This window comes from Cetorhinus maximus, chromosome 15 (genome assembly GCF_964194155.1).
Source record: "Cetorhinus maximus chromosome 15, sCetMax3.hap1.1, whole genome shotgun sequence".
NCBI classification, from domain to species: domain Eukaryota; kingdom Metazoa; phylum Chordata; class Chondrichthyes; order Lamniformes; family Cetorhinidae; genus Cetorhinus; species Cetorhinus maximus.
Genome location: NC_135893.1, coordinates 23,819,295 through 23,834,324, shown reverse-complemented (window position 1 = coordinate 23,834,324; position 15,030 = coordinate 23,819,295). Strand labels below are relative to the sequence as shown.

Sequence of the window (15,030 nt, the reverse complement as noted above, 5' to 3'; positions counted from 1 at the left end):
ATGTCAGTTATGATAGCTAATACATTAGCTACATGTGGCAAACTGCACCGTGATTAGCAAATAAAATGGGTAATAGACACCACAGTTGGGCATGTAGTTTCAGCATTCATACAATGTACAGATATGCACTATTAATACTTCTGCTTTTCATTTTACCAACAAGTACACTGTTTTTCTGCTTTACTTTCTTAGTCACTGAACGGCGGCAAGATGTTTAAGTAAATACACGACATACCTGTATTGTGCGAGTGTATGCAAGGCATCTACTAAAGTTACTGCAAGTGGCTAAAACGCCACCTTGTTGTTGAAGTTAGTCTGTGATTTCCCCTCCACCCTTACAACCCTCTGAGATACCTATACTCCTTCAATTCCGGCCACTTGTGCCCAATTTTAATTGCTCCACCACTGTTGGCCTGGCTTTCAGCTCCCGAGAACCTAAGCTCTGTCCTCTCTGCCTCTTTCCTCCTTTAAGGCATTCCTTTAAACCTACCTCTATGATCAAGTCATCTGCCTAATATCTCCTTTGTGACTTAAGTGTCAAATTTGTTTCATACTGGTTTTAGAAAAAGGATATATTTGCTGTAACAAGAGATTGTTTGAATCTAAATGTGATTATATGTCAATGTTGGAATTTTCTAGGATTTTCATATCTGATTGTCAAGCATTCAAGCTTTATCATGCCACAGAACAATTCAATGTACAATTAAAGTATGAAAGGAAAGGCAGCAAGGTACAGAAAGCAGTGAAACTTTCAAATAATTCTCAGTACTAAAACTCAATCTCTCACTTAACATTGTTTCTTCTTTTTTATAATACTCTTCACACTAGCTACTTTTTAAAACTTAATCTACGGATCTAATTTCTCTTGTTTATTTCCTAATTTCTACAATCAAGCTTTGGGTGCAAATTTAGCCTACCCTTTAGCTTCTTTTTGACCACCACAATCCTGCAATACAGAAGTTATGCTCAGTGAAGTGTATGCCTTTTATTTCCTCCCATCTCTGCAGTAATGGGGTTTGCTCATACTTCCCTCTGGTTTGTGTTCTAATATTGATCATATATCTACAAGGTAATCAGCATTGTTCATTGCTCCTTCTCTGTACCAAGTATTTTTTCATTTTGATAGACGTCTCCACCAATTTACTTCCTTCCTATCCAAGCTGCTGATGGAACATGTTCCACCACTGCCAGGCCAGAAGTACCTCGTTCAAATTGTCATTCTTCATGTGCGAGTACAGATCATCCTAACTCTGATCTAACAACATGGCCCTCAAATTCTGACACTCAAGGGCTCAAATCCCAGGCAAGTCAGTCCTATCAATGTTTATCTTCCTTCTTAACTGATTTCTCCAGTTTGATTTTTGTGGGTCATGGGCTGTGTAAAGAGCTGTCCACAGCATTGATGCCTCATTGGTGATTAAATCCCAAATCAGAACAGCAAGTGTTAGTGGGTATCAGCACTACGAGGTCAGCATTGATTTAAACTGTGTGCAAGACCCTCGAGGCTCCACGGAATGCACTTGTGCAGCCCATAAAGACAAAAAACTTTCATTTCCTTGGTATCAACAGTGATGGTTTTGGTTATTAAATCATGGAGGGCATCACAGTTGAACCTGATACTTCCTTAGTTGACATTCACACATATTTTCCAGTGATCACTAATGAGAAGCAGAGGCCTGGCAGATCATTCCCTTCCCTAGACCAGCGGCAATGCGCCCTGGCTGAACTCAGCTAACTCTGCATAGACTGGAGATTTGACCTGGAAGCTCGTCTCTGTGAAGGTTCAGTGTAATATCACAGGGTGCATTTGCTTTGCTTGTCTCATCAGTAATGTAACAGTAATATTGACTCAGACCAAAATGTTTTGGAGATAATGACTTGGATTCCCTAGAGTTAGCAGTAGCTCAACCTTCACTGTCTAGGTTCACGTAATCTAAAACATTTGATTTGGTTTACAGCCAAGTAACCTCTTTCTTTTTTTTTTGGAAACTACAAGAAAAAGAAAAGTTGCAAAATGCTGGGAATCTGCAGTTGCACCACACCTCAGAGGAGGCGGTCCACAACTACAGGTTGTGTAGTTCAGTGAATAATGTGCACCAAAGGTATATTCTCCCTGCACCAATGCAGCAGGATCCCCTTTCTACACAAGTGCCAGGGCAATTCATTTCAATAGGTGCAGGAATGAAAGAATACAAACTAACATTCACTTCCCTGAATTTACTATTCAGTCTGTACTATGGTATCGGACTGTATGTTAGGCTGCTAATATATACCCTCCATTGGAATTCAGCTCTCTCCATTTATCAGTTTGTCCCCATTAATTCAAAACAACTATAAATTGTCTCAAAAGTTCTCACTGTACTAAGTTTGCAACTAGCAAAAGGTATAGACAATTTTCCCTTGCTCCAAGTTACCAGAAGTTTTTAAGGTTCTTAAAGCACTGTGTCTAAGTAGCAGGTGCATTCCTTCTATTTCTTCAGAATGAGTGCAAACTTGTACATTCCCCAAATCTCTGACACAAAACCTTTACACTTTGCTTCCAAAACTTTCTGCAAATGACCATGCGGTAGGAGAAAAGCCCCAGCCTCATATATAACAAAGACAAAATAATATTCCAAATAAATAGGTGTTTGAGAAAACCCTTTAAATATTATGTGGATCAGTGGAAATTTGTCAAATACCTGCAATAACTGCTTCTCTGTTAACAAGACTATGTAAATATTCATTTATATATAACCTAACTTTGTTGCATATTTAAAATGCTATCAAGGCACCAAACTGATCTTATTTCCAGTAATGGGTCTTCAGGTCCATCACACAGAAGCCAACCCTGTGAATTGTTCCCTCATGTTGTACCTTGTGTGTCTGGTATAGGGATATACCAATGGATATTATTGAGATGAACAGGATGCACCCTGCATAGTAGTAATATTGCTCTGTGATCCAAAGTATAATACTGAAGATCTGGAAAATGTAGAAAGGGTTCAGCACCTGAAAAAGGGGAAAAAAATCCAATTACATTTCAAAACTGCAACATACAGCTTCCGAATTGAAGAAGAAGAAATTATACAACCAGAAAAGGCCAATAAAGAACAGAAACACTAAAGGGCAATAGGGCTGCTACTCGCCTTTCCCAGAGTTCATTCCTTTTTTCTTGCCCCATTGTTGAACGTGCCAAATTACTTTAAGACTCCACAGGTATCATTTACCTTCCAGTGCCACGACCAAAGGGTAATTCTTTATTTATTAATCTAGATGGTGAGCATCAGCAGACTCTCTCTCTATAGCAGCTCAGTTCAATATTACCCTTACAGTCAGCACATGCACACATGGCAAGGTGTCACTGGGCACTAAGGAATTCTCAACTATTTCCCTTCCCAAGCCCAGGCACATCAAAGCCAATTTTGTGCCCTCCTACTACACAGGTCAAGGTCAGCTAACTCAGCACAGATCAGGGGCTAAAGCTGGGATCTTCTTCTTTGTGCACAGACCCACACTGTATGGCGCCTTTATTGTTTCACTCGTTAAGGGTACTTGTATTCATGCATTTGGCCCAATCTTGAAGGAAGTTTAAGATCCAGGCTTTTTCACTAATAATTACAATTTGAGTTCAACTAATCTAGGAAGTGCTTACTTTTGAACAAGTATTTTCTTGCCCCACCAAATAATAAGAGATTTGATCTTTTGCATTCCTTCTACCCCACTTAAATGGGAAGAGTATCGCTAAGGGTCAATAGTATAATGGGGTACTGCCTCTCTCTGAGGCAACAATTATGTGGTGCGCTAATGCAATTGTACTGATGCTTCCTCTTTCCTTGTGAAGAAGCGCTAAGTCCCATTTCAATCTGCGCACAACAGCATGAATGAGATCAGGTGCATGCCCAAGGGTACTAACCAGGCTCCGACCATGCACACAGAATTTGGAGCCCCAATATCTTATGTCGACATGCCACTGCAAAATGAGCAACTTAATCATTATACTATCCACTAGTCCCATAAACTGGACTGTTTTCTATAAAAGAGTAAGGAATTGACTCACCTCCTCAATTAATAGTCTGAAGTATGACTTTACAGGCACATCAATCACGTTTGGTCCATATATCCGTCTTCTGCAAGAGAAAAACAAATAACTGAAAACATGATGAGCACATAGTCTGCACCTTATCTGGTTTCAATGCAATGATATACATATATTTGACTATCCTTGTGTGAATCTGGAGGTCAAATGGGCACATTATAAGCACATGAATATTATACTTTATGGTGTGGCACGTGTTTAGCTTTCTTCCCATGTCTACTTCTATCATAGCATTAAACAGTAAATGTACAAAATTTAATTTCATGTTATACCCCCTTCTCCTGAAGAAACAGACACTTGCTAGGCCCTAGCTCCATGGGCACAAATAGCTCTCTGGGATTTTGCCCAAGTGCAAATCTACACAATGAATGTCACCAAACCATTCATTCATGGAGCACATCACAGCCAAGTCTGATCCTGCTCTCACCTACTGCCCATGCAAATTCACTTTCCAGCCAGGATAAGCAAGCAGCCTGAAATCCCGGCCGGTATTTCCCTGCTACAGACCAGGAGTACTGAGAGCAATTGTGGCACTCCAACTGAGTCAACTGAAATGTTCATCACTGAGACTGATAGACTTTTGTCAAGCAACGCTATCAAGGGATATGGAAGGCAGGCAAATGGAGTTGAAGCACAGATCAGGCACGATCAGAGAGCATAGTGAACAAGCTCGAGAGGCTGAATGACTTACTCCTGTTCCTATGTTCCAACAGTTGCCCCAGCAGATAATGGCTAACTCAACACAGGCCAGCAATTGAGCATGTATTTTCCAGAAATACACCTTCCTCCCTTTGCTGATATTACGCAAATAAAGTTGTCAACTACAAAAAGTTAACTCCAGCTTTCCCTAGTGTGTATGACTGAGCAGCACAAATCCCCTGAAAAAATATGAACCATCCTTGAAAATGAGTTCTCCATTTACTTGGATACAAATTAAGCTATATGGCCATCGCACATGTTATTGTAACAAACAGCCATTAAACAGACAGACATAACTGCCATAACACCCGAAGCCAAAGGCATGCTCCTCCTCAGAGCTTTACCAAATGCTTGCTGTCAGGGATGCTTCTGCAAAACATTCCATCTCTGTACAACAAATCTGCTGAGTACTCACTTTGTGTTTTGATTGTGTCTGCTGAGTCCCCTCTGCTGCCTGTGAATGTCTCCACATGTTAGCGCCACTTCAAGAACGCTGCAAAAAAAAAAACACTGATTGATGCCGAAATCTCACACACACAAAAGAAACCTTGCATTTATATAGCACCGTTAATATAGAGAAAATGTCCCAAAGTGCTTTGCAGAAATGAAAAATGAATGCTGAAATGCTGATCAAAAGCAGATATTGAAGCTTGTCAAAGCGGTGGTTTTTTAAGAATAATCTTAAAGGAAGAGAGGAAGATAGAAGACAGAGGGGTTTACACGAAGGAAATTCCAGAGGCCCAAGCGGCTGAAGACATGTCTGTCAATGGTGGAGCAAAAGAAGAGGAGGTGGCAAATAAAAGGCCCAAAGCAGACAAGTGGAGGAAACCTGGGATGAGGTGGAAGAAGTGCAGGGGTAAAGGGGGGAAATTCCATGAAGGGAACTGAACACAATGTTAAGCATAAAAAACATTGGGTGTCATGAAAGGGGAAGCAGACGATTTAAGCAATCAACTTTTGGATGAGCTAAAGTTTATGGTTGGAGGACATGAGGCTAACCATGCAAGTTTGTTACCAGCCTCGGACAGTGGCTGTGTAGGAGATGGATTTAGTGGCAAGGTCACAGAGTTTGTGGCAGTGTCCAAAAGGATAGCTTTGGTCTCACCAATGGTCAATTGTAGAAAACTGCAGCTCATTCTGGATATCATTCAAGCAGTCTGACAAGAAAAAAAGCACTGAAGGTGTTTAGAGAAATGGTAGACAGTTAAAGCTGGGCGACATCAATGTATATGTTGAAGCTGACCCCATGTCTGTGGATGTCACCACCAAAGGCCAGCATATAGATGGGGAACAGGAGGTTGCTAAAGATAAATCCTAGGAGGACGCTGGGGGTAATGGTGCAAAGGTAAAGTGAGAAACCATTGTTGGACATGCTTTGGCCCAGTTTGCGGTCGCGACCGTTTTGCAGAACACCTGCGGTCTGTCCGCAAGAAGGACCCAAACCTCCCTGTCGCTTGCCATTTTAACACTCCGCCCTGTTCTCTTGCCCACATGTCTGTCCTTGGCTTGCTGCATTGTTCCAGTGAAGCCCAACGCAAACTGGAGGAACAGCACCTCATCTTCCGACTAGGCACTTTACAGCCTTCCGGGCTGAATATTGAATTCAACAACTTTAGATCTTAAACTCCCCCTCCCCCACATCCCCACCCCGTTTCTCCCCCCTCCCCTTTTTTTTTCAATAATTTATATAGATTCTTCTTTCCCCACCTATTTCCATTATTTTTAAATCTAAAACTAAAACCTTGCTAGTCTTTCCACCCCACCCCCACTAGAGCTGTACTTTGAGTGTCCTGTCTTCCATTCTTAATTAGCACTTTTCTTAGACAAATATCACCACCTTCAACACCTCTTTGATCCTTTTGTCTGTGACATCTTTTGATTATCTGCTCCTATCACTGCTTGCTTATCTCCACAATCACCACACCCTCAACTTCTCTCTCCCCCCCCCCCCCCCCCCCCCCCCACCTTAAACCAGCTTATATTTCTCCTTTCTCCTAACTATGCTTCAGTTCTGCCGAAGGGTCGTGAAGGCTCGAAACGTTAACTGATTTCTTCTCCACCGATGCTGCCAGACCTGCTGGGTTTTTCCAGGTAATTCTGTTTTTGTTTTGGATTTCCAGCATCCGCAGTAGCTTTTAGCTTTTTGTTTTTAAGCTACAGTAATAGCCTGAAACCACAAAATTGTGGAATTCTTTCACTCTTACAATTTTCCTTTTCCTTTTCCTGTAGCTTTCCAAAACCTAGTCTTGACATCATCTAATCAGCGCTTCCTGATTTAGCTCATTTCTATTCCTCTCTTTAACCCTCAATGGCATTCTGCACAATAACTCATCTGTTTTTTTTATCCCAAACTTAAATACATAGTTTTTTGCAATAGAAATTAAATCAACATAGCACGACCTACTTTTACCAGCCATCTGTTCAACATGCCTACTACTACATATTTTTGCGTGGGAGCAGGGGGTGGGGGGGGTGCGCTGTGGGAGATATAGGAATACTTCTCACCTTGTATACGGTTTGTAAATCTGTACTTGTAGTTTCTACTGTACAATGGAGAAATGTCAAGATATTGACAATATGATATGCCACAAATGCCTCACTCATGTAAATGAAGGTGTGTACATCATAGGACGCACACATCCTCTTTTTACCTCTAGGTTATAAGAATAAACTAGGAGATGTAAATTGCCACTTGAAAACATGATGGCAACAGAGAAAATACACAAAAGCAAATGAGTAAACCAAAGGATGCATTCCAAACTGGCTCAAAGTACAACCTCATAGAAGGGGGAGGCCAATTCTCAATGAGTAATCCTGCAGAGTCACCAAGTGTTCCTATGCGAGTTTACATACCTGAGTTTGCAGAAGCTTTGTCTCTTCTCAATCCAAATGTAGCGTAAACCCTCAAAACTGTAGTAACGAATCACATTTTTCTTTTAAGAGAAAAAGATTACCGTTATAAAGATTAGAAATGTGAACCTACTACAAACTACAAGGAACCCTGATCACAGCAATGCCACGCTAGGTCAGGTGATGCTAACTACTGAAATTTGAATTAGTCGTGACACTGAAGAAGAAAAGGCAGCATCAGGACATTTTACCTTTCCACTATAGTTAATTGGGCTCAACAAAATTTAACGCCTAAAAGAATAATAAAGAGGGAGAAAGTAGGGTATGAGAGAAAGCTAACTAGCTAACTGGTAATATAAACCATAGTAAGAGTTTCTACAAGTATTCAAATAGGAAAAGAGTAACTAAAGCTGATGTTGGTCCTCTAGAGAGCGAGTCTGGGAATTAATAATGGAAAACAAAGAAACGGCAGAGGGGTTGAACAGATATTTTGTGCTCGTCTTCGCTGTAGAAGACTTAGAAAAATCAAAAGGTAAAAGGGAGGGTTTAACTTAAACAATCACCATTACCAGGGAAAAGATGCTGGGAAAACTATTAGGCCTAAAGGCTGACAAGTCCCCAGGACCAGATGGCCTGCATCCTAGGGTCTTAAAGTTAAATCCTTTATTCAAGAAAGGGGGGAGGCAGAAAGCAGAAAACCATAGGCCAGATAGCCTAACATCTGTCATGAGGAAATTGCTAGAATCCATTATGAAGAAGATTATAGCAGGATACCTAGAAAATTAATGGGTCCAGACAGACAACAAGGTTTTGTGAAAGGAAAATCATGTTTTACTAATTTATCAGAGCTTTTTGAGGAAGTACCAAGAAAGGTGGATAAAGGGGGAACCTGTAAATATGGTGCACTTGGATTTCCAAAAGGAATTTGATCAGCTGCTGGATCAAAGGTTACTACACAAGGTAAGGGCACATTGTGTAGGGGGTAACATATTAGCATGGATACAGGATTGGTTAGTTAACAGGAAGCAGAGAGAGTAAAGATAGTCTTTTTCAGGTTGGCAAGCTGTAACTAGTGGAATGCTACAGGGATCAGTGCTGGGGCCTCAACTATTCACAATCTACATCAATGACTTGGATGAAGGGGCATTATGTTAGCTAAGTTTGCTGATAACACCTAGATAAGTAGGAAAGCAAGTTGTCAAGTGGAGGTAAAGAGTCTACAAAGGGATATGGATAGATTGTGAGTGGGCAAAAATCTGGCAGATGAAGTATAAGTGGGAAAATGGGAACTTGTCCAGTTTGGCAGGAAGAGTAGGAACATAGGAAATAGGAGAAGGCGGCCATTCGGCCCCTTGAGCCTGCTTTGCCATTCAGCTCGATCATGGCTGATCTTCTACCTCAACTTATTTTCCTACACTGTCCCTTGATATCTTTTAATCCAAAAATCTAGCGACCTCTGTCTTGAATATACCCAGTGCCTGAGCCTCCAGAGAATCGTAAAGGTCCACCACCTTACTGAGTAAGGAAATTCCTCCTCATGTCAGGCCTAAATGGCCTACCTCTTATTCTGAGATTGTTCTGGTTCTCGTTCTAGACTACACCAACCTCACAACAAACCAGGGGCAAGATCTTTCCTGCATCGACCCTGTCGAGTCCTGTAAGAAATTTTTTGTGTTTCAATGAGATTGCCTCTCATTCTTCTAAACTCTAGAGAATATAGGCCTAGTTTCCTCAATCTCTCCTCGAAGGACCATCCCAGGAATCAGTTTGGTCAACCTTCATTGAACTCTCTATGGCAAGTATATCCTTCCTTGGTTAAGGAGAGCAAAAATGTACACAATACTCCAGGTACAGTCTCACCAAGGCTCTATACAACTGCAGTTGTAACTTCTTTACTTCTGTATTCAAATCCTCTTTCAATAAAGGCCAACATGCAATTTGCCTTCCTAATTGCTTGCTGCACCTGCATGTTAGCTTTCAGTGACTTATGAACAAGGACATCCAGGTCCCTTTGGACATCACTTTCCAATCACTCACCATTTAAGAAATTTCTGTTTTCTTTATCAAAGTAGATAACTTCACATTTTGTCCACATTATATTTCATCTGCCATGTTCTTGCCCACTCACTTAGCCTGTCTAAATCTCCTTGAAACCTCTATGCATGCTCTTTGCATCTCAGTCCCACCTACTTTTGTGTCAGCAAAATTGGAAATATTACATTTGGCCCCTACATCCAAATCATTGGTACAGATTGTGAATAGCTGGGGCCCAAACACTTATCTACACGGTACTCCACTAGTCAAAGCCTGCCAATCTGAGAATTACTCCGACTTGCTTTTTGTTGCTTAATGAATTCTCAATCCATGCCAGTCTATTATGCCCAATCCCAAGTGCTCTAATTTTGCTTACTAACTTTTTCTGTGCTACCTTATCTAAAGCCTTCTGAAAATCCAAATACACCACATCCATGGTTCTCCCTTTTCTATTCTGTTAGTTACATTCTCAAAAAACTCCAACGGCTGTGTCAAACATGATTTCCCTTTCATAAATGCATGTTGGCTTTGCCCAATCCTACCATTTTGTCCAGTTATTACATCCTTTGTAATAGATTCTACCATTTCCTTTGCTATTGATGTCAGGCTAACAGGCCTGCAGTGATTGTTTTCTCTCTCTCTTTCTTAAATAGTGGGATTACATTTGCTACCTTCAAATCTGTAGGAACCATTCCTGAATCTATAGAATTTTGGAAGAGGGCCATCAAAGCATCCATGATCGCTACAGCCACCTCTTTCAACACTCTAGGATGTAGATCATCAGGTCCAGGGGATTTATCAATTTATTGATTTCATTAATTCATCAATTCATTAATTTCACCAGTATCATGTTCTTTTACTAATACTAATTTCTTTCAGCTCCTCATTCTCGCTAGTCATTTGGTTTCCTAGTGTTCCTGGGGTTTTTTTTTGGATATTCCTCCATGAAAACAAACACCAAGTATTTGTTTATTTTCTCTGCCATTTCCTTATTCCCCTTTTAAATTCTCCTGTTGCAGCCTGTATTGGCCCCACATTTGTCTTTGCTAATCTTTTCATTTTTATAAATCTATAGAAGCTTTTATAGTCTGTTTCTTTCTCATTAATTTACTTTCATATTCTATTTTCATTTTCTCAATCCATTTCTAAAGACCTTTGCTGAATTCTAAAATGCTCCCAATCCTCAGGCTTGCTACATTTTTGCCCACTTTATAAGCTTCTTCCTTTGATGTAATACAATTTTAGCTTCTGTTAGGCATGGTTACTTCTCAATGTACCACAGCCAATTTACCCCTCATACCTTTGTAGTTTCCCGCTTAGATTCAAGACCCTAGTTTTAGATTAAATTTTAAAGTGGTGTAAAATTCTATAATTTATGGTAAATTATATTATGGAATAGAAAAGTAGTATACTATATTGGAGAAAGATTGTAGAATTCTGTGTTACAGAGGGATCTGGGTGCCCTGTTACATGAATCTCAAAAGTTAGTATGTAGGTACAGTAAATGATTGGGAAGTGTCATGAAGCTATTAATGTATATAATATTATTGAATAATATTTTTCTTTTAAAATAAAGGTTTAGTCTGTGGGTGTGTCTTAATTGGATTAAAGCCAGCTAGTCTGTGTGCTTTGATGTGTACTAGTTCTGATATGTAAGAGAGCTAGAGTGTATTTGCATTTTTTGAGTAGAGCATTCAAGAAGTGGGGTGAAAACTACCACCTAGCTGGCAGATACCAAGCAATATGTTTATATTACTAATAAAATCGGTACTATGAAAAGGGTTTTATTGTTAAAAGGTGGAGTTCAAAGAGGCTGGCGATACAATGAGAATTTACATACAATGAGCGGTGCTAGGTATAACTTCAGCAGTTGTGTGTGTGCAGGGCATAGGCAATGTGACATCAAAGCAGCTGTGAGCCTACCACTGTCTCCACAGGAATCAAAGTGAAAAGAACCTCATTTTGAATTCGTAAGGTAAAAATGCTTTGCCTGGTGCTTGGTTAAGTTGTTGCTATTGCCTTAATGGAGATTAATTTGGGAATTTGTTAAAAGTTATAATTCTAGTAATTTGTAGCCATGTGTATATAGTTAACTTGTGTAAATTAGTAAAATGTTTCATTTAGCTTAATACAAAACCTCTCAAGAACTGGTGGTCTGATTCCTGAATTTAGAGTTGCATCTCAAACATAACACTTTAAAATGATAGGTTATGACAGTTGTTTAAAGTTTCTCTCTGGGATTTTTAAATAATTCAGCTTTACCAACTGCATGGTCATAACAGGAAGGCAAATGGAATGTTGGTGTTTATTGCAAGAGGAATGGAATATAAATGTAGGGGAGTTTTACTGCAACTGTACAGGGCCTTGGTGAGGCCACATCTGGAGTAGTGTACAGTTTTGGTCTCCTTATTTGGAAAAGGATACAATTGTGTTAAGAGCAAGTTCAGAGGAGGTTCACTCGACTCATTCTGGGGATGAAGGGCTTATCTTATGAAGAAAGGCTGAACAAGTTGTGCCTTTCCCATTTGAGTTAGAAGAATGAGAGGTGATCTTATTAACACATACAAGATCCTGACAGGACTTGACAGAGTGAATACCTGGAGGTTGTTCCCTCTTGTGGGGGGGGAGACTAGAACTAGGGGGCACAGTTTAAGAAAAAGAGGTCTCCTTTTTAAGGTGGAGATCAGGAGAATTTTTTTCTCTCAGATGGTCTTAGTCTATGAAATTCTCTTCCCCAAAAAGCAGTGGAGGCTGGGTCATTGAATTTATTCAAGGTTAAGTTAGATAGATTTTTGATAGACAAGGAAGTCAAAAGTTTATTGGGGGGGCCAAACAGGAAAGTGGAGCTGCGACCACTCTTGCTCCTATGTTCCTATCAACTTTGAAATATGTCAAAATATAATGTAGTTTAGAAAATAAATTAACTCCTTTCAAAAATTCAAAAACAGCCGACCTTTATACATAGTTCACATTCAGCATGTGTTGTGAGCATTCATGTCGGTTCCCCCTAACAAAGCTGCACATCAGTTTTGGGGCGGGTCAGACAGGGAAGGAAAGGGAGTAATCTGGTTTGGTCCTTTGTTTTTAAAATCACACCTACACTTCTATATCTTTATATTCACAATATAAAAACATACCAATGTGCTTGCTGCACAACAGCAAACAAAAATAGTCACCATTAGGTTTTGTTAATTAATACAAAAGTGATATTTCATTGTTGGCAGCACAGAATATGTTTTATACCAGGGAGTGGAACACTTTTTCGTAGGCACCTAATACCACATTCAAGCATTCCTAGGTAAGATGTAGAGCAAAGCTGTCTCTACTCTTCCCCAACAACATGCTGGTGTTGAATCCTCCACTATCAACATCCTGGGGGGTCAGCATTAAACCATGAACTTAACGGCACCAGTCACATATATTCTATAGCTGCAGGAACAGGTCAGAGACTGAGTACTCTGCAGTGAGTGATTTACCTCCTGACAGTTTTTCCACCATCTCCAAGATACAAGTCAGGCATGTGATCAAAAACTCGTCACTTGCCTGGATGAATGCTACTCCAACAATACTCAAACAGCTCAATAACTCAACTCTCGAAAACAAAGCAAGTCTGCTTGGTAGCGACTCCATGCACCACTCTAAAAATCACTCCATCCACCACCAATGCATCGTGACTGCAGTATGAACCATAAACACTCGCAAAGGCTTCTTCAACAGCACCTGCCAAATCCTCTATTGTGTAGAAGGACAAGGGCAGAAGGTGCATGGGAAATCCATCTCCAAATCACAAACCAACCTGACTTGGACCTATATCATCAGCTTTTATTGGCGCCGAGTCAAAATCCTGAAACCCTGTCCAACAGCACTGCAGGAGGATCTTCACCACATGGTCCACAGTGGTTCACGAAGCCAGGTCACCACCACCTTCTCAAGTAAAACCAGGGATGGATAATAAAAGCTGGCCTTGTCAGCGACCTCCATATCTTATGAACTAATTTTTAAAACTGCTTCACTCTCAACTTCAGAAGCCTTTCCACTGCTACACCAGTGTGACATTTTTTCTCTTTTCTGAATGAGACTGCCAAATAAATGCTTTATATTTTGGACCAGAGCTCATAGGGAACAAGAAACTGTCCAAACTCATATCATACAAGAACTTCGCCTCAGTTATAACATTTGCTAAATAACCCTCAGCGTGCTAAGAATTCCGCTGTCAGCCAATTTAAGATAGTCAGTCAGGCTTGCAGTTTGGCACATTTGCGTGTCCTGGAAGCTACATATATTAATACACAGGGCCCTGTTCTTTGCAGACAGAAAAAACATGTACATGCATTGCACTTGTTTCAGCTAAACAAAATAAGTAACAGCCATTTGCTGACTCATTCCTCAGGGCAACACCTTGGCCAATCAGGGTCAAGCTGCCAGGTTTAAATTGCAAGCAATGCCTGGCAGTTAACTGTCAGTCACCATCACTATGTGCATTCTGTAATGGCAACACCTCTACCAGAGTCCACTTGCCAACCAATCAGCACTCTCTTCTCATACAGTATAAATTGTTCCTTTCCCTTATATTGGTATTCTTACAGAGTGTTCTGATAAGTGCAAGACGAAAAACTTTGAAATCTCTTTTTTCAGCAATACTCAAGTTCTGTTATACATGTTTACTTAGCTAGTAATATAACACATGGGTGACATGGTATCCAATTTCCTACCTCCTCCTGTTTCTGAAGTTGAATAGTGTCCTTCCAATCATCTTCAAGCACTCCTATGGCTAAATTAATTCTGTTATCATCTTCACTAGGCTGAACTGGGTGAGGAAAACTTTAAAAAAGAGACACAGGAAAAGCAAGAGCATTACAGAGAGAACTGATTGATGCGCTACACTTTCTGATAATTTTTAATGGCTAAGTAGATTGAGGCTTGAACATAGGCACAGGCAGCTCCAGCCCCACGTTTCTGCAGCAGTACTCCAATGTTCAAAATATAACAGTACTCTGCCCCTCATGCATTTACACCATGCTCCATCATAAGCAGGACTGGATTGGACCACTGAACATTCCATTAACTCCATCAAGATCAAGACCTATGTGATGACAGCCACTTTTAGCCAACTGCCCTAGCTCCTGAAGACCATCTGCCAAAGATTAATAAAGCTTACACTGCTAATTTTCCTGATTGCTTAATGATAAGAGGCACAGGTCTGGGTAGTTCTAAGTCAATGGATGTCTGCCAAGGTAGGGTGACGGCACTACAATTAGGATATGCAGCGAAGCAGGGTAAAAAAATATCAGCTAAATCTTTTGCTGAAGTGTAAAGGTAGGGTGAGAATAGGGCTTGATTCAGCATGGATAACTTCAGCAATCAGGAAC

At 40.4% G+C, this 15,030-nt stretch overlaps 1 protein-coding gene across 1 annotated transcript in view; it reads right to left on the bottom strand.

The window, feature by feature from the left end:
* The window catches only part of atp13a2 (ATPase cation transporting 13A2), an 84,884-nt gene that overhangs the window by 33,492 nt on the left and 36,362 nt on the right, over positions 1–15,030 (bottom strand). The window contains exons 5-9 of the mRNA XM_078558124.1: positions 14,374–14,482; positions 7,631–7,710; positions 5,193–5,270; positions 4,040–4,109; positions 2,857–2,991 (exon numbers count right to left, since the gene is read on the bottom strand). Of these exons, the coding sequence (XP_078414250.1) occupies positions 2,857–2,991; positions 4,040–4,109; positions 5,193–5,270; positions 7,631–7,710; positions 14,374–14,482 (472 nt within the window). The remainder of the gene's footprint in view (positions 1–2,856; positions 2,992–4,039; positions 4,110–5,192; positions 5,271–7,630; positions 7,711–14,373; positions 14,483–15,030) is intronic.